At 53.4% G+C, this 22,157-nt stretch overlaps 2 protein-coding genes across 2 annotated transcripts; both read right to left on the bottom strand.

Annotated features, from left to right (window-relative positions):
* Nucleotides 1-2,013: 2,013 nt before the first annotated feature.
* TEX52 (testis expressed 52) lies at nt 2,014-5,229 on the bottom strand. The gene is made up of 3 exons (XM_052641529.1): nt 5,158-5,229; nt 3,362-3,912; nt 2,014-2,296 (listed from the first exon to the last, which is right to left on the bottom strand). The coding sequence occupies exons 1-3, from the start codon at nt 5,227-5,229 to the stop codon at nt 2,014-2,016; spliced, it is 906 nt and encodes a 301-aa protein (XP_052497489.1).
* Nucleotides 5,230-6,787: 1,558 nt separating this feature from the next.
* FOXM1 (forkhead box M1) lies at nt 6,788-18,788 on the bottom strand. Its single transcript, XM_052640125.1, has 9 exons — nt 18,665-18,788; nt 16,394-16,942; nt 15,640-15,791; nt 13,848-14,048; nt 12,133-12,261; nt 11,349-11,393; nt 10,740-10,809; nt 10,419-10,594; nt 6,788-7,801 (listed from the first exon to the last, which is right to left on the bottom strand). The coding sequence occupies exons 2-9, from the start codon at nt 16,896-16,898 to the stop codon at nt 6,788-6,790; spliced, it is 2,292 nt and encodes a 763-aa protein (XP_052496085.1). The 5' UTR covers nt 16,899-16,942; nt 18,665-18,788.
* Nucleotides 18,789-22,157: the final 3,369 nt, after the last annotated feature.

Below are 22,157 nucleotides of genomic sequence, written 5' to 3'. Positions count from 1 at the left end.
GAGGGGAGGTGGGCCCCTGGTGCAGCTTCTCCCTCTCCAGCCCCTCCTGCCCACTCTCCACCCAGCCGGTCAGCACCTTTCTGACCCATGCACTTAGCCTGCCTCCGCTTGAGGTCCCTTGTCTCTGCCTTCCTCCCTCCACCTCCAGTGGGAAACCTGAGGCCCTGGGGTGAGCATGGGCCCTAAGGTGTGGCTCTAGAGGAACTGCTCCCACTTTTACCTTAAATCTCCACTTTGTTCCTGTCCTTCCGCCGAGGCCTGGTCAGCCTTCTTCAGACCCAATTCTCCTTCCTCCAGAACAGCCTTGGCCTGACCTCTGCTCCCCCAAACTCTCTGTGGGACCCACAAGCCAGCAGGGTGCCTTCTGGGTTCTGTCCAGACTTCAGATGGTCCAGGGAAGGCTGAGATAGAGGTTGTTTTTGCCTAAGAAGCTTCCTGTGTCCTAACCAATCCCAGTCTTGCTCCAAATGGGCTGTGAGAGTGGAGGTAACTCATCGTCCACATGCTCTCCCCACACCACACACATGTACACACACATACAGGACACACAAGCACACATGGATACACACAGAGACATACACACACACAAACACACAGAGATATACACACAGAGACACAGACACACACAGATATACACACAGAGACACACACAAACACACAGAGATATATACAAAGACACACACAGACACATAGACACACACATACACAGACACACATGCAAACACACACAGAGACACACACAGACATACACAAACAGACACACACACACAGACCACAGACACACACACACAAACATACACACACACAGACACAGACACATAGACACACACACACAGACACACACACACAGACACATAGACATACACACAGACACAGACACACACAAACATACGCACACACAGACACAGACACATAGACACACACACACAGACACATAGACACACACACAGACACACACACAGACACATAGACATACACACAGACACAGACACACACACAGACATACAGACACAGACACACAGATACAGACACACACAGACACACACACTTAGACACACACAGACACAGACACACACAGACACAGACACACACAGACACAGACACACACACAGATACAGACAGACATACAGACACAGTCATACACAGAACCACAGACAGACACACAGACACACAGACACACACACACAGACACAGACATACGGACACAGACACACACACAGGCATATACACCCAAACAGAAACACAGACATACACACACAGACACACACACTTAGACACACACATAGACACACACAGACACAGACACACACAGACACACACACAGACACAGACAGACATACAGACATAGTCACACACAGAACCACAGACAGACACACAGACATACACACACACGGACACACACAGACACACAGACATGTACACAGACACAGACATACACATACAGACACAGACACACACAGACACACACACAGACACAGACATACAGACACAGTCACACACAGAACCACAGACAGACACACACACACACACACACGGACACACACAGACACACAGACACGTACACACACAGACATACACATACAGACACAGACATACACACACACAGACATAGACACATGGACACACAGACACAGTCACACATAGAAACACAGACACACAGACATATGCACACAGACACATGGACACAGACATATGGGGACACACACACACACACAGAGGCACAGACGCACACACACAGGGGCACACACCGCTTCTCGCCAGGAACTGGATCCTCCTCTGCTCTCCCCAGTCCTCCCACCTGCCTTGAGCGGTCGCTCCAAGGAAGACAGAACAGATTAGAATCTCAGTAGAGTCTCCAGAAGCTGGGGTACAGGTGGGGAGGGTGGTGGAGAGGCTGTCTGCACAAGCCTGAGTCCTTTGGCCCCTGAGACTTCCTGCTGAAGGTCCTCGGGTGGAGAGCCACAGCTGGGGGCTCTGTGTGCCCACCATCGTGCCACACACCTGGAGGCACTCCTACAGGTGCCCAGGTCTCCTCACTGAGGTCCTGCCGGAACGGGCCCTGGAGAGACAGTGGAGGGGCAAGGCCACCCGGCTCTCCAGCAGGGTTTGGTAGTTCTTCACCAGGTCCTGGCTCAGAGGCGCGCTGGGCAGCAAGGCCAGCCTAGCCGCCTGCTCCCGGTAGTGAGGCAGAGGGTTTGGGCAGGGCCAGCTCCTGGCCAGATCATTGGGAAGAGGGTTGGGCATGAGCTGGAGGCCCCCAGGCTGATACCTTCCACCAGCTGAGAAGTGCCGGTACCTGTTGGGGGAAAGGTGCGGAGAGGACAGAGGTCAAAAGGGAGACTCAGGGGACAGGAATGGGGAGGTGATGTTTTCAGCCATCAGCCCATGGGGACCCCTTCCAGCTCTCTGCCCACCTGGACACGGACCTAAGCCCAGTGACCTGCACCCTGCCTGTATGTTTTGATGTGAGGCTGGTGACATCATGTTACGTGGTTGGTCAGTCTTCCACCCTGTGGTCTGTAAGGAAATCATTTAGATTCTAGCTATTTTTTAAGCCCTCCCACCTCCTCCACCAATGCCGTGCTCCTTGTCCTCAAGGTGAACACAATTACAGAAGACCTTCCCGCTCTGACCCACCACCCTCTGGCCCTGGTCTGCAGAGGTGCAGTGTTCATTTCTGCCTTGGGAAGTCCACTTTTCACACAACAGAGCTGAATACAGGGCTTCCCTGGTGGCTCAATGGTAAAGAACCCACCTGCTAATGCAGGAGGTATTAAGAGTTGCAGGTTTGATCCCTGGGTCAGGAAGATTCCTTGGAGAAGGGCATGGCAACCCACTCCAGTACTCTTGCCTGGAGAATCCCACAGACAGAGGAGCCTGGTGGGCTACAGTTCATGGGGTCGCAAAGAGTCGGACACGGCTGAACAACTAATACTTTCACTCTGCCTCTGGCTCTTTCTGTTGATAACTGACGACCTCATGACATCCACTGTCTGTCACGCTTTGGATACTTGGAGGGTGTGGGCTGGCATTGAGAGCCGTGTTTCCACACATGTGCAGCGGTACCTGCCTTTTGGAAGCTCCTGGAGGGCAGGGACTGAGTGACATGTCTCTGTATCCCCAGGGCCTGGCAGGTGTACAGCACACAGCTGGATCCCTTAAACTTCCCTTAAGTCATCAAGCCCCTCCCGTGCTGTGGTTCCCTGGCCTCCACCCCTCCCCTCCAGCTATTCACACCCTTCAGACAGAGTGTGGTTTTCAGGACAAGGGCGGAGGGAAGGTAAAGCATCAAAAAGAGGAATGGAAGAGGGAGGGGTCACCTGGACACAGGTGGGCTCCCTGACAAGGGAGCTCCTCTTACTTCTTGGAAGCCTTGGGGGGAAGGATGTTGCCATGGGTGTCGAGTGAGGGCGCCCTCACTTCACTCCTCAGCTTGAGCTTCTCCGCCTCTTGGAGTTCCTTCACCGTCCTGAAGATCACCTGTTTCCTTCTGTTCCTGTCCAGGAAGATCGGAGTACAGGAGATAAAGGTCAGGAAGCTGTTTTGACCCAGCCAGGAGGGAGGGGGCACGGGGGGCTCTGCTGGGGGCTGGTGGTGGGCCCTGGAGTCCGTCAGCCAGCGCCAGACGTTGCTGTCGTAGGGCTTGTCAGGCCTGGAGGGGAAGGTGGCCGGCAGACGCCCGACGTCCAGCCAGGTGTGGAATCCCCAGGTGTGCTGGGCGGTGTCCTTCCAGGGGCAGGCCAGTCGCTGGCGCACTTTGGCCTTCATCTCCGTGTAGGGTGGTGGCTTCAGGGCCAGCTGGTAGTAGGCTTGCTGTGTGAACCCGGGCAGCTCCTTGGGCTCCCTGGGGAGGAGGAACTCGCGTTGGGCCCACGTGCCAGGGGTCGGGAGGGTCTCATGGGCGTGGACCATCTGGGGAGAGACAAGGGAGTCTGGGGTGCTCTGCCTCTCCTCCCCAGAGAAGACCAGCTGCCAGCGGCCTCTGGACTCAGGTTCTCATTAGGACCTAGTGGCCTGGCCAGGGACTGTTTCTGCCCTGCCCTCGAAGTGTGTGGCACTCTGTGTGATTCGCATGCAACCTCATCAGTCTTTCTCTTTCCATCTATTGGGTTTTGGCTTTGATTCCAGCCTCTTTCCTCAACTGACATGTTCCCACTGCTCACTTGGACTTCACCCCTCCTCCCATGCTGGGTCCCCATTCCTGCCTGGGGTCTAGAGCTCCTCTCCAGAAAATGCTGCTTCCAAGCAGAGTGTCGAAGGGAAATGGTTCTCCAGGGGATGGGCCAGGGCTTTTCTGTCCCAGCTCCTCCCCTCCCCAGCTTCTCTATGATTGCTGCATTCCCCTCATTCCTCACTGAGATACAAGCAAGTGCAGGAAGCATCAGATGGGGTTCCTCCCCTTTCTCCTCCTTTCTCCATGAAATCAACTAGCAAAGATGTACTTGACATGTTGCTGAACACTTATCCACATCTTATGTAACCCTCACAGGCTTCCCACATGGCTCAGATGGTAAGGAATTGGCCTGCAATATAGGAGACCCAGGTTCAATTGTGTTGGGAAGATCCCCTGGAGAAGGAAAATGGCAACCCACTCCAGTATTCTTGCCTGGTGAATTCCATGGACAGAGGAGCCTGGCGAGCTACAGTCCATGGGGCTGAAGAGAGTTGGACACGACTGAGGACACGATTGAGCAACTTTTACTTTCATGTAACTCTCACAGCCTTCGAGCAAGTGCTATTGTTCCATCTCAAAGATGCTAAAAGCAAGGCACAGGAGGGTGAAGAGCTCGCCCGCAGCGCTGAGCAAGGATGGTGGAGTCGGGCCCCAGGCTGTGCTGCTTGGGACCCCCATGCTTCCCCAAAATGCCTCTCCTTCCCACTGGCCCCAAGGACTTTTCTATTTCCAAAAACTTATCCATTTCTTGGGCCCAGTCCATTGAGTCAAGTCCACACCAGCACCCTGGGGGGAGGGTCTGAGAGGTCGTCATCAGACATCTCTCCTCTCCTCTGAGCCCTGTGTTCACAGGGTCACAGGATGCGGGTTCACATGCCAGGAGCTCAGCTGCCCAGGTGACAGCAAGGCCCATCTCAGGGTGGGGACAGCCTCTCGCCCAGCGGGACGCAGAAGGCCGCTGCAGAGGTGTCCCTGCCTCCTACCTTCAGGAAAGTCTCTCTCACTCGGGATGGGTCATCTAGCCCTCTGGATGGTCTTTGGAGATGGCTGGCCATTTTTCTGGGCTCCCCGGCAGCAGGGGCAGCTTGGTAGGGAAGATTTTCTTGGCAGCATTGTTTGCCGCTGGGGTTGCTATGGCGATGCTTCCTGGCTGGCAACGCAGGGAGGAAGCCTTACCCCTCCCTGGGAGGGCTCATCTGTCCCTTGGCACCTGGCTGCCTTTCAGGTGAGGTGGGTAGGGGATAGAACTTGTAACAGGAGCTGCTTCGGGGCGGACTTCTTGCTAGGAAGGCAGGGGGAGAAAGGCAGGGTCGCTGGCTCCCAGGACCCTTAACAGCCCATCCTTCCCTAACATTGGGGAAGGGGGGTTGCTGGTAGGCCTTTTTCTTAGGGAGCTCTCTCTGAAAGGCCCAAATTCCTCCAGCAGGTTCAGAGATCCCGAAAAGAGGCCAGTTATGAGGGACCAGCATGGGAGACCTGCAGCTGACTGCTGAGTTAGAAGAGGTACCAGGGTGGGGTAGGGGAGTGCGTGACCGGGCTGAAGCCCTCTGCACTCTCCTTCCGGGGCTCCAAGCCTTGCATCTTCCCCATCACCAGGTTCACTGTCACCTGTTTTCCTTCCCAGCCCCTCCTCACGCCACAGGGACCAGACACCAGCACGCACAGACCAGCATGTGCCCTTGGGCTTTATTGGGTAGGTAGTTACAGTAGTGTTCTGGAGCCGGGGCCTGTGCACGCGGTCAGCAGGGACCCAGGGCGGCTCTCCATGAAGCGGTGGTGCCAGCTAAGGTGGGCAGGCAGGCCAGGTAAGGCGGGCAGGCTGGCTGGCCTCCACCTCCTGTCGTGTCTCTCTGGCATGATTAGGCTCCTTATCAGAGAAACGTCTCTTGGGTACGTGGGGGCAGTCACTCTGGTCCAGGTACCTCCACTCCCACCTCAACTCTTGACCCATAATCAGAGCCCCCTTTACCAGGATTTCTTTGTGCAGGAAAGCTGACTTGGAAATGGGGGCTGGTGGGAAGAAAGGGCAGTGAGAGGCACCCTGGTAGGCAGACCCGCTCCTCTGGGCACCCACCACGAGGAACTCTCGAGGGAGGGGCCCCAAAAGAACCGTGCATTGCAGCCCTCCCGCCTCCAGGAGCCAAAAGCAAGGAACAGAAGCAAACTGGAACCCCCACCCCGTCATCCTACCCCTCTTCTGGCAGTCTCTGGATAATGATCTAAGATAGGCTTACGTTTATAATTACAGGATAATTTGGAGCGTATACACTATTTACAAGGGCCACCTTGCATGCAGCAGGGAAGGTGGAGGGGTGTTGTTGGGCAGATGCCAACGGTCTGGGGGCCCCTCCTCCCCTCTCACCCTTGTTTCTGCTGTTCCCACCCTCAGCGCCTGGTTGGGAGTTGGGGGCAGAGACCAGTCCCCAGTTCCTTGCTGCTTGCAGAAGGCCCAGGGGTGGCTCAGACAGGGCGCCTGGTGTAGCATCACCAGTCAGGGGAGAGGGGTGCTGGGCGAGCGGACGGCCCCCGTTGACTGTCCTCGCAGAGGACTCGGAAGGCCGGCCTGAGCGTCTGGAGAGCAAGCGGATGGCTTGGGGGGCAGGAGCCCTGCCTCTACCGCAGGTCAGGAATGCACTGAGTCCAGCCAACGCTGCCGGGGCCCAGCAGGTCCTCCTCCAGGCCGGGGAAGCTGATGTCCAGCAGGATTTTGCTGAGGCTGTCGTTCATTGTGTCCAGGATCAGGCCCTCGGTCAGAGAGCGGTTGGCCGAGAGGCTGGCCACCTGCGGCTCGGGGGAACCCGGCTTGGGGACCTCCATATCAGAGGGTGGGCAGCTGCTGAAGGGGTCAGTGGCGAGGTCAAAGGGTTCGGAATTGAGGAGCTCTCGGGGGGAGTCAAAGAGCGGGACGCTTTTCAGTGGGGTGGCACTGAGATCCACGAGCTCCAGAGAGTCCGGCAGGGGGCCAAAGGCACCCTGGGGGGTTCGTACAGGGCTGAAGTCGAGCCCCCCGACTTTGGCTGGGGGTGTGAGCCTCCAGGACTCAGGGGTCGTGGGGAGGGCAGATTTGCTGGGGGTGGAGGAGGTGGGCAGCATCTCCTTAATGGGTGTCTTAAAGGGGCCTCCGTCCTCTGGGGGGCAGCCGAGCTGGCAGGTGGGCTGCGGGGGCCCTGCCAGGGCTGGTTGGGGAGCTCCTGGGCCCTCCGAGAGGAGCAGCTCGGGCTCGTCCAGGCGGGGTGGCACGAGGTGCTGTTTCCTCCGAGACCGGCTCATCTCCCGCCCCTCCCTGCGTTTGATCACCAGCAGGTCGGAGACACGGCGGGCGGGGGACCTGGACCCAGTGTTGGAGGACTTCTTGGGCCTAGGGGTTGGGGAGCAGGACGAGTCCTCCCAGGAGTGGGATGACTCCTCCTTGACCGATGGGCAGGGTGAAGGCCACTCTTCCAGGGGTGGGCTCTCGACTTTGATGGGCCTCCCTAGAAGTGGTGTCTCCTCCCCAGGCTGGACATCTTCCTCCTTGATGGACGGGACAGGAAGCAGAGGAGACAGTCCTTCCGCGAGGAGTAGCTTCTCCTCTGTCACTGGTCCTGCCGTGGGCAGAGAGGCCACCCCCTCGTCCGCTAGCAGCACCTGGAAGAGAAGCAGGACACGCTGAAAAGGAGCCCCGCAGAGGCCATCAGGCTCCGGAGGGCGGGGGGAACACAAGCTTATCGCTGAGACGAATGATGTGATGGTTTGGTGCCAATCCTCTTGTCTTCAAAGTCTTGAAGACTATTAAATATAAGACCGTGTGATGAAGGGGGTAGTTTAATTCTGGGGGTAAAAAGAGCATTTTCTATGGCGCTGGTGTAATTAGCACCCATCCAAGAGAAAATAAAAGTGGATGTCTGTTTCATACAAGGACTTAATCAGAAAAACTAAAACCATTCAAATCCTGAAAGGAAATCTAGGAGAGTACGTCTGTAATCTGAGGGTCAGCAGCGGGGTAAACCTTCTAAACCAAGACTGGAACCCCAGAAGCTGTAAAAGAGAAGAGAGACATATTTGACTATATAAAAATAGAAATCTTACTGCAGCAAGAGAGATCATAAAGTTAAGAAGCAAGCAAGAGGAGTAAAAAATATCTGAAAAGACAAGTCATAAACTTTTTAACAAAACCCTGTAAGAAGACAGGCCATGAGTATAAATAAGCATCTCACAGTGAACGATTCCAAGTGACCGAACATGGTGAGCAGCTGCTGACTTACGCATAAGGAGAAGAAGACAAAATGAAACAAGCAAGTATCCTTCACACACTGGACATGGGCAAGCACTGTAAAAGGGCAATGATACCAATTGCTGGCAAGCAGGGCTTGTTGGTATGTATGTGAGTTATCATAGATTTTTCTTAAAATCAATCTTGCAGTATTCAATAAACTTTAAAACACTTGCCCCCTCAGCAATCTCATGTCTTGTTCTCTACCCACAGAAATGAAAGCACCAGCAAGGAAAGATACTTGCAAAGGTATTTATTACAATGTTGGTCATAGGGCAAAAAAAGCCTGAAAAAAATGTGCCCATGAAAGCAGAATGGTTAGAAAATTTATGACAAAGCCACATCATGGACTATTATGTGCCATTGAAAAATAGCGAATAAGGAGCTTCCCTGGTGATCCAGTGGTTAAGAATCCGCCTTCCAATGCAGGGGACCTGGGTTCGATCCCTGGTTGGCAAGCTAAGATCCCACATCCCTGGAGGCCAAAAAACCAAAACATAAAATAGAAGCAATATTGTAACAAATACAATAAAGACTAAAAAAAAGGTCCACATAAAAAAAAAAATCTTAAAAAAAAAATAGTGAATTAGAGCGATGCCAAGTGATTGGAAGAATTTCCATGGGGCAGAAAGAGTATACGACAAGGCTCTGGGTGGTGTGTGCGCATGTGTAACACAGTTACGGTGATTCATGTGCGCAGAGCATACTAAGAGCATGAAGGAATCATGCGAGAAGGCACGGTAAACTGTCAACATGGCTTATCACGGGGAGCAGGGGGGACATGGGGAAGGTGAGGAGAGGCAAAAAGGAGGAAAAAACTGCAAGACTGCACTGAAACAGAAACACTACCCACGCTACAATCACATGAATGCATTTAAGGAAAACTATCTATGCCGGTATGTATACTTTTATGTATATTAAAGTGATATTTTTAAATTAAAAAACAAAAGCAAACCCAAGTCTCTCTATCTGAAGTTGCAGCTACTTCTATCTCTGAGAAAGGGGCAGAGGGGCCCTTCCTTAATCTGTTACAGGCCCGGTCCTGCTCACAGACTCTTCTCTATGTCATGGTGGGGTTGTAATTTGCCCTCTCCAGCCTTCCAGCTCGACTGCTGAGGCTCAGCCGGGAGCAACTCTCCCCAGGGGACTCTCAGCAACACCAGAAGATGTCCTAACTGTCACACCAGGCGGTGCTCCTGGCATCCGGCAAAGAGACCATGGATGCGGTTGCTAAGCATCCCTCAGGGCACAGGGTGGCACCCCGCCCCCACAAAGCACTGTGCATGCTCAGTCGCCTCTGACTCTTAGCCCACCCGGCTCCTCTATCCATGGGATTTCCCAGGCAGGAACACTGAAGTGGGTTGCCATTTCCTTCTCCAGGGGATCTTCCCACCCAGGGATCGAACTCGAGTGTCTTACATCTCCTGCGTTGGCAGGCCGGTACTTTACCACTAGCACCACCTGGGAAGCCGTGAATGTCAGCTGTTTGGAGGTCGAGAAACCCAGGGCTAGACTGTCCAGCCACTCTATGGTTGTGACTGGGCGTGCCCCAGGCCATGCCCTTTACAAGGCCCTCTCCACACTGTTTGCTGCCCCGACTACTTCTTAAGCCTGCTTCCCTAGTGAACTCTTCCTGAACCTCCCAGCCCATCTGCTATAACAATCACCCCCATCTCAGTTCTCACAAACTCATCAGGCATATGTGGGCCTTCCAATACCACTTACATTGTAAAGTTCCTTTTTATTGGGAATTTTTTTTTTAAGGATAGTTTACTAGGGTTTTTTTTTTTAAGGCTATGCTGAGTGTCATGCAAGATCTTAGTTTTTTGATCAGGGATCAAACCCATGCCCTCTGCACTGGGAGTGTGGAGTCTTAACCACTGGACCACCAAGGTCCCTAACAAGTTCCTTTTTGGCTCTTATAACACTTGCATTTTCCTGTGTATCGTCACGGACTGGAGTCTCTCCTCGGAGAAGACCTGAGGCACTGACCTTGGGGGCGATGCGGACTCGCTTGCTGTGGCGAGCAAGCTCTGAGCTCATGAGCGAGGCTGCCACGGGCAAGGGCACCTTGACCGAGGGCTGCAGCACCAGCGACGGGTTTGCAGGGAACTGGATGGGCACCAGGTATGAGCTGACCCGCGGCAGTAGTGGCTTCATCTTCCGCCCTGAGGGAACAGGATCGGTCAGGAGCAGGTCCAGGGCCGGGTCGCCTCCCAGCCCTGGGTTCTTTGCTCTCCTTCCCTGGGCTCTGACTCCCGCATCTACCCCGCTATGGGTGTGCCCAGGGACCATGCCTCCCCCTATACTAACGTGCACCCAGGGGGAGTTCGGTTTTGATGGCCACGTTCCGGCGGAGATCAGGGTTGGGCCGTTTCTGCTGCTGTTTGGGACAGAGAGGGAGAGAGACAGACCTGGGTCAGGAGGGTAGGGGGACGGGGTAGGGGACCCCACCAGCTGCTCTGGGACCGGGCATGGAGTGGACCAACCGCCTGGTCCCGGAAGGTGGCAACAGAGGCACAGGGCGGCGGGCGATCCTCCCACCTCATCCAGGTGTCCTCACCCCCAGGGTGCAAAGCATGGAGCTCTAGGAGGGCAAAGAAAAGCCGGGTAGAGAAGAGAGAGCAACGGCCGCCCGCTGGGCCTGTGCCGTGCACCTCATCAGCATCCTGCAGTGAGCCTGTGGCAGGTCCCCCTGCCACACGTGCTCTGCTCAGGCCACCTTGATGAGTCCACGGGAGTGGGAGGCGGTGGCAGTCACCAGTGTCCTGACGCCCAGAAGCAAGGCTCTGCGTCCAGGGCTGGCAAGCACACAGCCACAGGCTCCCGTCTCCGGCTAACACCTTGTCCCCGTCACCGAAGCCATGCTGAGCGTGGAGGGGAAACAAGGCCGAGCCCCGAGCGGGAGGGAAAAAACCTTACTGATTCCGAGTGCTCGGGCGAGTGTGCAGACCCTGGGTCCAGTGGCTGGTGGTGGATGGGCATCGTGGGAGAGAAATGAGACCAAGTTACCACCAGTGCAGTCAAGCTGACCAGATGGCTACACCTACTCCGGATGGACACCCAGGGCCACCCTCAACTATGGGCTCTCCCGGGAGAGTGGAGGCAGCTAGTGGCAGCCTTGTGGGCACTCTGAAGACCCAAAGTGATCGCTTCTGACGAGAGATTCTGTAGGCTCCGTTTCTACTCTCCACTGTAAAAAGCGGCTTTTTAAAAACCCAAGAATCACCTGAGATTCTTGCTAAAAATATACTCCTGGGCCCATCCCAGGCCTACTGAATCAGAAGCCCCGAGAGGGGCTTGGGAGGCTGTACTTTAAGAAGTATCCTAGGTAGTTATCACAGGGCAGTAGGGGCCATCCTGCCCCAGGAGGTCCCCTTTCTGGAACAGGAAGTCCTCTCTGGGGCCTGGTATAGCAGAGAAGGTGCTGTTCCTTATGGGCTGGTTGGCCCTTAACTCTGCCCTTAGCAGACAAGCTCATCCCAAGGAGGACTTGCTTCTTTCTTATTTTTGGTGGAGAGGAAAGTTTGCTTTATTTAGGATGCCGGCAGCTGGGGGTGGGCTAGGGCGGAGGGGGTGGAAGGATGGATTCCTATCCAAAGGTTGGCTGCCTGCCTCCCCCTCCCCACCAAGGACTTGTTTTCTTTTGAGATGGACATCATGACCTCCAGCACTGGCTCTATTTGGACAAAACCAGTATGCTTACCTTAAACACCTGGTCCAGTGTCAGGTAGCGATTGGCACTGGGGTGAATGGTCCAGAAGGAGACCTTGCCGTTGGCAGACGTCTCGCGGACGAACATGTCATGTAGAGAGAGGTTGTGGCGGATGGAGTTCTGAAAGTGGAGGACACAGCTCATCAGCTACTCTGGCTCTGGGAGCGCCACCTCCGATGGCCCCGAGGAGGTCAGCCCCCAGCTTCGTGTCTCATAACCTTGGCTGCTGGCCGCTCTTGGGACTGTCCGCTTGGCAGGCCAGGTGACCTGGGCTACCAACCCAGCTGTCCCGTGGGGACAGAGACCGGGGCTGTTGCTGAGGTGGTAATAAAGCAGAGACCTAAACAGCTGTTGGGGGCTGGGAAAGATGAGTGAGGCTGCGGCAATAACCGGTAGCCAGAGAGGTGGGGGGAGAAATTACAATGCTGGGGAGTTCCCTGTTGTACCAGCAGTTAGGATGCAGTGCTCTCACTGCTGGGGCTTGGGTTCAAACCCTGGTCGGGGGACTGAGATCCTGCAAGTCACAAGGTGCAGCAAAAAAATAAAAAAGTAATCAGGAAGCTGGGGAATTTAGTTGAGGTAAGAGTGTGAGGCTGAGAGTTCTGCTGTGACCTAGATGTCCACTGACAGATGAATGGATAAAGAAGTTACAGTACATATATATACAGTGGAATATTACTCAGCCATGAAAAGGAACACATTTGAGTCATTTGCAGACACATGGATGAACCTAGAGCCTGTTATAGAGTGAAGTGAGTCAGAAAAAGAAAAATAAATAGTCTATTAACATATATATATGGACTCTAGAAAGATGGTACAGATGAACCTAGCTGGAGGGCAGGAATAGAGACAGAGACGCAGAGAGCAGACTGGTGGAAATGGTGGGGAAGGGGAGGGTGGGGTGAACTGGGGGGGCAGCACTGAAATACATGTACCTTCGTGCGCAAGACAGACGGCTAGAGGGAAGCTGCTGAATAGCACAGGGGGCTCAGCTCGCTGCTCTGCGATGGCAGAGAGGGCTGGGCTGGGGTGGCGGGGAGGCTCAAGAGGGTGGGGATATATGTGTATAGCTGATTCATGTTGTTGAACAAGAGAAACCCACACAATATTGTAAAGCAGTTATGCGCCAATTAAAAATAAGCAAATAAATGAAGACTATAAAAAAGATTCCTGCTGTGGGGAAAACAATCCAAAAGTCCCTCGGCTTGGGACAGAGCATTGTAGGGCACCTGAGCTGCGGCTGTGAGGCCTGCATGAGCTATGGCTCCAGGGCATCTGTTTTCCTATGAACATGAGGCAGAGAACATCCCCACCTACTGGAGAAGAGATGTGACTTTACAGGAGGTGAACCTTGGATCTTGAGGCTCCCAGATTATTATTATTTTTTTCATCAATGTCTCTTCACAAAGCTACCTAGACACTCTAGCCACTGTTCAGTGTAGCTCAGAAGTGGGCTCTGAGCGTCACTGAAGAGTGCGCATTACCTGGGGAGCGACAGATGGAGTGGCTGCAGGGCGCTTACTGATGGTTTTGCCTGGATCCAGTAGGGTCAAGTCTCAGTCCAAAAGTTACGACTATTGTTTATGGTTCTAGCATCGTCGGCACTTAAGTCCTCCCTCGGCACCAGACACAGACTACCACTCTGCTGTGCAGACCAAACGACAGGCCTGAGCGACCTAGACTGTGGTTGTTGCGGGACATGGTACCTTCCAGCCCGGCTTGGCGATGTGCTTGAAATAGGGGAAGTGGTCCTCGATCCAAGTGTAGATATCTTTCAGGGTCATGCGCTTCCTCTCTGTGCTGTTGATGGCAAATTGTATCAGGGCCATGTAGGAGTATGGGGGTCGTTCAGACACGGAGTCTGGCCAGGGTGCCGACGCTCCAGGGGGCCTCTCCACCTGAGGGCTCTGAGAAGCCAAAGGGAAAGAAAAGTAGGCCATGAAAGGAGGGGTCACAAGGCCTCCCCTGCCCCACCCCCACCTTAAGAACACTCTCTAGAGAAAGCTTTTCTCCCACAGACCGGAACAGAAACAAACTCATCTGAACCTCTATTCTATAGGAGAGAACTTTAGGATCAGGAAGGATTTTGGAGACGATCCCATCCAGTCTCTGAACACAGGACCACTTCTCTGTCATCGGTCATTTTGTTGAGAATATTGCCTGGTAATAAACAGAAGTCCATCTAGTCTTTGCTGGTTGAAAGCTTTCAGGAAAGTCTGGGCATATATTATGACCTTAAAGGACCGATTGTATGTTAAAACTATACCCGTTTTTCAGACCTCAGGGTTGAGGGACCTAGGTCTTAGTCCGATTCCTGCTCCTGAAGTGATGTGAACAAGCCCATCTCCTTTCAGTGTTTGTAGAACAGAAATATTCCCCAAAGTGTGGGCAGACAAAGGTCAGCAATGCACACATCTGGATAAGTCTGAGGCAAAGATCTGCTCATCCATATTTAAAAAGATTGAGCTATAACTTCAGGGAATTCCCTGGTCCAGTGGTTAGGACTCTGCTTTTACTACCAGGGGTGGGGGTTCAATCCCTGGTCAGGGGACCAAGATCCTATAAGCTGCAAGGTGCAGCCACAACAAAACCCGAAAAACCAACCCCCTGCTTTGGGAATTCCCTAGAGGTCCAGTGGTTAGGGCTTGGCAATTTCATTGTGGTGGCCTGGGTTCGATCCCTGGTCAGGGAACTGTTATAAGATTCCATAAGGCACGAGGCACAGCCCCCTTTCCCCTCAAAAAAAACTGAGCCATAACTTTATAAAGTACACAAGTTTTAAGTGAACAGCTCAATTTTCACTTATGCACACATCCACGTAAATTTTCCCCTTTAAAAATTATTGATGGGACTTCCCTGGCAGTCTACTGGTTAAGACCCCACGTTTCCAAGGCAGGAGGCAAGAGTTTGATCTCTGGCAGGAGAGCTAAAATCTCCACATGCTGCTGACAAGGCCAAAAAAAAAAAACCAACCTGTTGAATGAGGAATTAGGGGTATATATAAAGAGCAACCACAAAAAATAAACCCAGACCACACAAATGGGTCAAATCAATTTTGATTGGAGAGGTATCTAAAATTCACAACTCATTTTATTTGCTGTTAATTTGTCTTCTAATAAAGCAATCTTGTTAAAAATGCCGTACTCCTTTTCCACTGTCGGAATACCTCTTTAACATTCAAGCAGCTTTCTGAACTAAGGCCTCTTCATTAGTCCCTGAATACTAAGTACCTGCTAAGGATAGAGTATTAAACCCAGTGCTGACAGGGTACAGGGTGAGCCAGAGGAATCTGCCCTCAAGGAAATTTCCCAGATGGGGGTAGGAGGAAAGATCCCAGGCAGAAAGGAAGCTCCAAATTATTCAGAATAAACACTAAATAAAGTGCTAACACGAAAACTTGGCAATTCTGCTCCACAGCCTACCTGACCTACTTCCCTTCTTAGAAATTCCCTGTACTGGCTCTGACTGCCCTGGTGGGGAACAGGACTGTTCATTCACCTTGGCCTGACTCTGCTCCAGGTGACGATTCTCCTTTTCTTCCACCTCTTGCTTGATGCTGCAGGAGCCCAGCCCATCGGAAGTCATCTTTCCAAGCCACTGGATGTTGGTCAAGCTGTTGTCCAGGGGGCAGCTGGCTGCCTCACCGCCAGCTACAGGGGAGACAACCCAAGACGACACTTAGCTGCCCGATTCCCTGCCTGGCAGGTCCACCGAGACTGGCAGTTAGGCATCACCTCTCCAGGTGATGACTGTGATTAGGGATCACCCCTCCAGGACCTCTCCCCTTAAGCACAGAGAGTGCGCATGCTGAATCTATGGTGCCCTTTTAGGATTTCGGGAGAAATTCAGGAGCATGGCTCAAGTTGCATTTCAACCTGAGCCACCCTGAGCCTCAGAGATTGGTCAAGTCAACCTTACAAAAAGCATGATTGAACATCTCAACAAAGTAAGTCATTTTTCCATCCCGTGTTTCTCCTTTATTAAGATGGAGAAAGATTCCTACTTCCTTATGTGGTCACTGCAAAGGAAATAGAAACAATAAACAAATCCTTTCCCAGAATGCTGAATTACATTGCAACCCTGTCGACAGGGCCCAAGGATCTGGGTCAAGGTTTCAGGATGAAGGAAGGCAAGACTTTCCGCCGGTTCAGACAGACGCCTGTGTGCCCTAGGTATCAGCATGGCTGACTACGGTCCTTGCATCAGAGAGCGAAGGCTGGCTCCTCCCCGCTTTGCCTTACGGACCACTTACCACAGTTCTTCCATCTCTGCCCAGGAAGGACTCCCGCTGGTCTTGGAAGATTCTCATCCCCAGTTGCAGACTTTGGTCCCAGGGTCTCGGTGATCACTTCTGTCCTCTTGGGGTCCTTGCTGGTTTGGGCTTGATGCTGGGGTCCTGGAGGGGGAGTGGGGGCTCCCCCGCAGCTGATGAGGATGAATTTGTTGGGCCCGCTGCTGCCGCTCTCCTTCCCTTTGGCGGTCAGTGCTGTTATGATGCTCTGGATGTTGGCGTTGTTGGGGACAACCACCACTTGGGTGTTGGGCATGGTTGGGTGGTTCAGGATCTTGATTCCGGCTGGAAACTTGCAGGGGTTGGGCTCTGCCACCTCCTTGGGGGCTTGCGCTTGAGGAGGCTCTTGTTGGGCAGGGGGCCCCTTCGCCTCCTCCTCTGCTGTGTCACCTGGGGCATTTTGAACAGGAAGGGGCAGCCTCCGTCTTTTGAGAATCAATGGCCGACGGGGGCTGGTTTTCATCATGAATCTGTGCTTTCACTCTCCATTGAGCATCATAAGTCTGGACCCTGCAAAGGGCAAAGGTTAGCGAGAGGTCAAAGGTTTGTTAGGCTGAGAAGGAGGTTCTGTTAGGGAGGGTCTTCCTCATCATGTGACCAGGAGTGTGAACCCACAGGCCCAGGTGAATGCTCCCTGGGCCTCTGCAAAGACCGTGCACCATAAGGAGATGAGCTCTATAGACAAAACTGAAGCAAACAGAAGAAATTCAAAGGGGGAGAGTGGGATAAGGTTGGCTGTAGGTCCACATAGTCAAGGCTCTGGAAGCTTAAGAATGTTTTGGGAATTCCCTGGCGGTTCAGCCCGTTAGGACTCTGTGCTTTCACTGCCAAGGGTGTGGGTTCAATCACTGGCTGGGGAACTGAGATCTGCAAGCCCTGCGGCGTGGCCAAAAGGAATGTTCAGCTACAGAAACAAGCGGAGAAGCTACAAAAATGTGGAAATGTCTCTTCTTGCCTAGTCTAACACAGACCACTTGCGGTAACTGTCAGGATGAGGACCCCAGAACAGGCCATCCTGACAGAACTCTGATCCCAGGATCCATTCTAGCATTGACCACTTGGTCTGAGCCCATAGAATCAGAGGAAAAAGGCAGATTGTACCATTACACTACTGTCACACCACTGAAGAAATCATCTCCCAGTGCACAAGGCTTCAGACAGAAGGGAAACTGCTCTATTCAACACCCAGAGTAACGCTGAGGGGTGACATCGTTTCATGGGCTATTATGCTAGCACTGATCTTAAAAAAAAGTATATACATTTTTTCTTTCACAATTTGCAAACTATTTATATAGCGACATTTTAGTACCTGCATATGCTTGTTCATATTTCAACTTTCTAAGCATGTTACCGTCTTACTTAACGTCTCTTCCAGAACCAAGACTATAATCCTTGTCTCCTGACTAGTGCTGTGCATTAAGGATGAGTTTTATCTTTTAAAAATTGTGTGTTGTTGATTTTGACAGATCCATGGCATACTCTATTATTGTGCGAAGTAGTGAAATTCTGCTGAGAGGTACTTTGAGAGACAGAGTAACTGTCTGCCTCTTCTTTAGAATATCTGCAATTTCCCTAGAAATGACTGTCACGCTCGTCTGACATTTGCCATCTGCTTAGAGGTCACAGACCCTCTCCACTCTGCCGCCTCTCTTTCCTTTATATCTAGGTTTCCTCTACCTTCAAATCTCAGTTTTACTTCCACCTCCTATCTCTTCCGCCCTCCCTTCCTTCCTCCACCCATCAAATCAGTAGATGCTAGTATTTCTTCCTCCCCCCCAGAAAGATATTTTCCTGGTCTAAAGCGTCTTAATTTTTCCTTCTACTCTGACCAGCTTACTTGCTACCATTGCCAACACTTTCTAGCCCGGAGATTTCCGGAGCGGCTCCCGGGGACTCACCCCTATCCAGACCAGAGCAAGGCTGCGGGGGTCTCCGGAACCCGGAGGAGGGTCCTGGGACAGGACGGAGTGGAGACTGGGTTACCTAGAAGGAAGAGCACCTGGGGCTCAGGGGAGTATGCGAGCCGCGGCAACCAGCGCAGTAAGCTTAGAAGGACCCCAGACCCAGATGAAAGGCTAGGGGGGGCTCAGTGGGAGAGGTGGGGGGGGGGGTGGGGGGCCGGGAGGCTGGATGCAACAGCGCGGCGCACTGTTGCCAGTCCCCCCAACCCCCCGGCTGGAGCCAGCTCTCCGCGCCCGCCGGCCCCGGGCCTCCAGCCCGCCGCCCACTCACCTCGCTGCACCGCCGGCTCCGGGCGGCTCGGCGCTGCTCCGACCTGCGGGCCGGGCCGCGACCCCGGCTGCGGGGCGGGGAATCCCGGGATCCTGGCGGGGGAGGGGAGGGGGGAGGGTGTCCCAGGCCCGGGCCGGGGGTGGGGTCCCGCTCTGGGGCTTTCAGTTTGTTCCGCTGTTTGAAATTGGCGCCGGCGGAGCGTTGCGGTCACGTGACGAGCGTGACCAATCAGCGCCGGCTTTGTATCCGCGTTCGGCCGGGTCGCCGGCGGCGGGCGGGGCTCCGGGCCGGGAGGGCGGGAGAGGCGGGCGTATCGGCGGCGGCGGCGGCGGGACGGGCAGGTGAGGCGGCGCCGCGGGGCCGGCGAGGTGGGCGGGCGGATCGTCTGCTTCCGCGGGCAGGCAGGGCGGACCGATCGGCGGCGGGTGAGGCCGGTGAGACGGTCAGAGCGGCGTGCGGACCGGGCGGCCGGGCCGAGTGGCGGCGGGTGCGGCCGAAGGCTCGTGGGGGTAGGGCGCAGGAGGGCTCCGCGGTGGCGGGACGCGAGGGACCTCGGGGGACAGTAGGGACCCCCGGCCGCCCCGTGCTCTCCCACCGTCCGCCCCGTGCTCTCCCACCGTCCGCCCCGTGCTCTCCCCGCGTCCCCGGTTCCTCGCTGCGGGGGTACTGTCCGCCGTCGACCTCCCGGGCAGCGAGCGTCCTGGCTCCCCGAGCAGCCCGAAGAGGGTTACGACCCCCTCGCTCTGGTTCCCTCCTTCTTAAAAATGACCGCGCACGCCGCGGACCTTCGCCTCCGCTTGGAATCTTGGATCTCTGATCTCCTCCCGCCCCGTCCCTCGCAGTCTTTTCTTTGTAGTAATGGACTTTGTTTTCTTATTCAGCACGTTTTTAGTTGAGCGTCGGCCATGTGCGGGGCGGCTCTGGGATGCAGTGGCGGGGCGAGATGCGGTGGTTTTTCTCCCGAGCTTACAGTCTGTAGGGAGGTAAGAGGGGCTCACACGAGCTCCCGTCGAATTGCATATTTAAGCAAATGAAGAATTACGACTGTGAAGTGATAACAGCTCAGGGATAACTGAGTATGTAAATAAGGAGATCTTGCCTTAAGTTAGGTGAGAAAGGCATTTCTTTTCTTTCTTTCTTTCTTAAATATTTATTTATTTGGCTGCACCAGGTCTTAGCTGTAGCCTGGGGCATCTAGTTCGCCCGGGCCCCCTGCATTGGGAGCGCAGAGTCTCAGCCGCTGGACCTTACCCCCCGCCTCCCCCAGGGAGGTACCCAGAAAGGCATTTCTGATGAACTAAAGCTTGGTCTGAGATCGGATGCCTTTATGCAAACAAGGGAAGGAGACACTCCAGGACAAGGGAATTGAGGGGGTACAAAGACGCTTACTCCTTGGAAGGAAAGTTATGACCAACCTAGATAGCATATTGAAAAGCAGAGACATTACTTTGCCAACAAAGGTCCGTCTAGTCAAGGCTGTGGTTTTTCCAGTAGTCATGTATGGATGGGAGAGTTGGACTGTGAAGAAATCTGAGCGCCAAAGAATTGATGCTTTTGAACTGTGGTGTTGGAGAAGACTCCTGAGAGTCCCTTGGACTGCAAGGAGATCCAACCAGTCCATTCTAAAGGAGATCAGCCCTGGGATTTCTTTGGAAGGAATGATGCTAAAGCTGAAACTCCAGTACTTTGGCCACCTCATGTGAAGAGTTGACTCATTGGAAATGACCCTGATGCTGGGAGGGATTGGGGGCAGGAGGAGAAGGGGACGGCAGAGGATGAGATGGCTGGATGGCATCACGGACTCGATGGACGTGAATCTGAGTGAACTCTGGGAGTTGGTGATGGACAGGGAGGCCTGGCGTGCTGTGATTCATGGGGTCGCAGAGAGTCGGACACGACTGAGCGACTGCACTGAAGGACTACATGACAGGAAGAAGCAGGGGCAGCACAAAGGCTGAAGAAGACATCTGAGGGGTTTGAGCTAAGGGACAAGGGTGGACTGTGGGCGATGACACTCGAGCCAGAGCAACAGGGCCTTAGCCACCACGGAGGAGTTTCCTTCTTGCCCCAAACAATTGTTTCAGACAGGAGGGAGAGGAGATCAGCTTTGCATCTCCAAAACATCCCCCTGCAGGGGGCGCCAGAGGTTAGGGTAGACCAGTTAGACTAAGGCATTACCCCAGGCCATGATTGGAGCCTGAAGGGTGGTGGAGCGAGGGAGAGGAGGGTGGGGAAATAGCATTATTTTTCACACAGGAGGAATGCTTTTATCAAATTTTGAGTTGCATCTAACAAGTCTCAAAAATAGATTGTCATTGTGATCCCGCATTTAATCCTGAACTATATCACTGAATCCCACACATCTAAGCTCCACCCCTCCACGAGTGTAATTGTTATAGAACATTATGTTAGTTTTAGGTGTACAACATAATGATTTGGTATTTATTATACATTGCAAAATGGTCACAGTAAGTCTAGTTACCACCCGTCACTGTAGTGACAAAAATCTTTTCCCTTGTCACGAGAACTTAAAAAAAAATTTTTTTTTTTTATGTATTTGGCTATGCTGGGTCTTAGTCGCATCATGGGGGATCTAGTTTCTTGGCCAGGGATCGAACCTGGGCCCCTGCATTGGGAGTGTGGAGTCTTAGTCACTAGACCACCAGGGAAGTCCTGTGATGAAAACTTTTAAGTTTATTTTCTTGGCAACTTTCAGATTGGAAATACAATACTGACTATAGTGACCGCAGTGTATGTTACATTCTTGTGTGTGTGCTAAGTCGCTTCAGTTGTGTCTGACTCTTACACAACTATAGCCCATTGACTGTACGTGAACTGTAGCTCCATGGACTGTAGCCCACTTGTCTCCTCTGTTCATGGGATTCTCCAGGCAAGAATACTGGAGTCGGTTGCCATGCCCTCCTCCAGGGGATCCTCCTGACCCAGAGATTGAACCCACATCTCTCTCTTACATTTCCCTGCATTGGCAAGTGGGTTCTTTACCACTGGTGCCACCTGGGAAGCCCCATATTACATCCTGCTGCTGCTAAGTCGCTTCAGTCGTGTGTCCGACCCTGTGCGACCCCATAGACGGCAGCCCACCAGGCTCCCCCATTCCTGGGATTCTCCAGGCAAGAACACTGGAGTGGGTTGCCATGTCCTCCAATGCATGAAAGTGAAAAGTGAAAGTGAAGTCGCTCAGTCGTGTCCGACTCTTAGCGACCCCATGGACTGCAGCCCACCAGGCTTCTCCATCCAGGGTATTTTCCAGGCAAGAGTACTGGAGAGTGGTGCCATTGCCTTCTCCGATATTACATCCTACAGTGTATTTATTTTATAACTGGAAGTTTGTACCTCTTGACCTCTGTCATTTATTTTGCCTACCCCTCAACTGCCCTCCCCAAGAGAGGAGTATTTTTATTTTAGAAATTTGCCTCTGTTAGTATTTTGAAAAGAACTATTTATTTATTTGGCTGCCCCAGGTCTTAGTTGT

This window comes from Budorcas taxicolor, chromosome 5 (genome assembly GCF_023091745.1).
Source record: "Budorcas taxicolor isolate Tak-1 chromosome 5, Takin1.1, whole genome shotgun sequence".
Classification (NCBI taxonomy): domain Eukaryota; kingdom Metazoa; phylum Chordata; class Mammalia; order Artiodactyla; family Bovidae; genus Budorcas; species Budorcas taxicolor.
Note: the sequence above shows the minus strand (reverse complement) of the source record. Positions and strands in the feature narration are given on the sequence as shown.

What these genes read in the sequence shown, in the direction of transcription:
- TEX52 (XM_052641529.1), bottom strand. Translation starts at nt 5,229, where the DNA reads ATGGCCAGCCATCTCCAAAGACCATCCAGAGGGCTAGATGACCCATCC. An exon ending in TGAGAGAGACTTTCCTGAAG is followed by an intron (nt 3,913 to 5,157) that starts GTAGGAGGCAGG and finishes GTCTCTCCCCAG; the next exon opens with ATGGTCCACGCCCATGAGAC. An exon ending in CCCCCCAAGGCTTCCAAGAA is followed by an intron (nt 2,297 to 3,361) that starts GTAAGAGGAGCT and finishes TTCCCCCAACAG; the next exon opens with GTACCGGCACTTCTCAGCTG.
- FOXM1 (XM_052640125.1), bottom strand. Translation starts at nt 16,898, where the DNA reads ATGATGAAAACCAGCCCCCGTCGGCCATTGATTCTCAAAAGACGGAGG. An exon ending in CGAACTCCCCCTGGGTGCAC is followed by an intron (nt 10,595 to 10,739) that starts GTTAGTATAGGG and finishes CTGTTCCCTCAG; the next exon opens with GGCGGAAGATGAAGCCACTA. An exon ending in GAGTCCGCATCGCCCCCAAG is followed by an intron (nt 7,802 to 10,418) that starts GTCAGTGCCTCA and finishes CTTCTCTTCCAG; the next exon opens with GTGCTGCTAGCGGACGAGGG.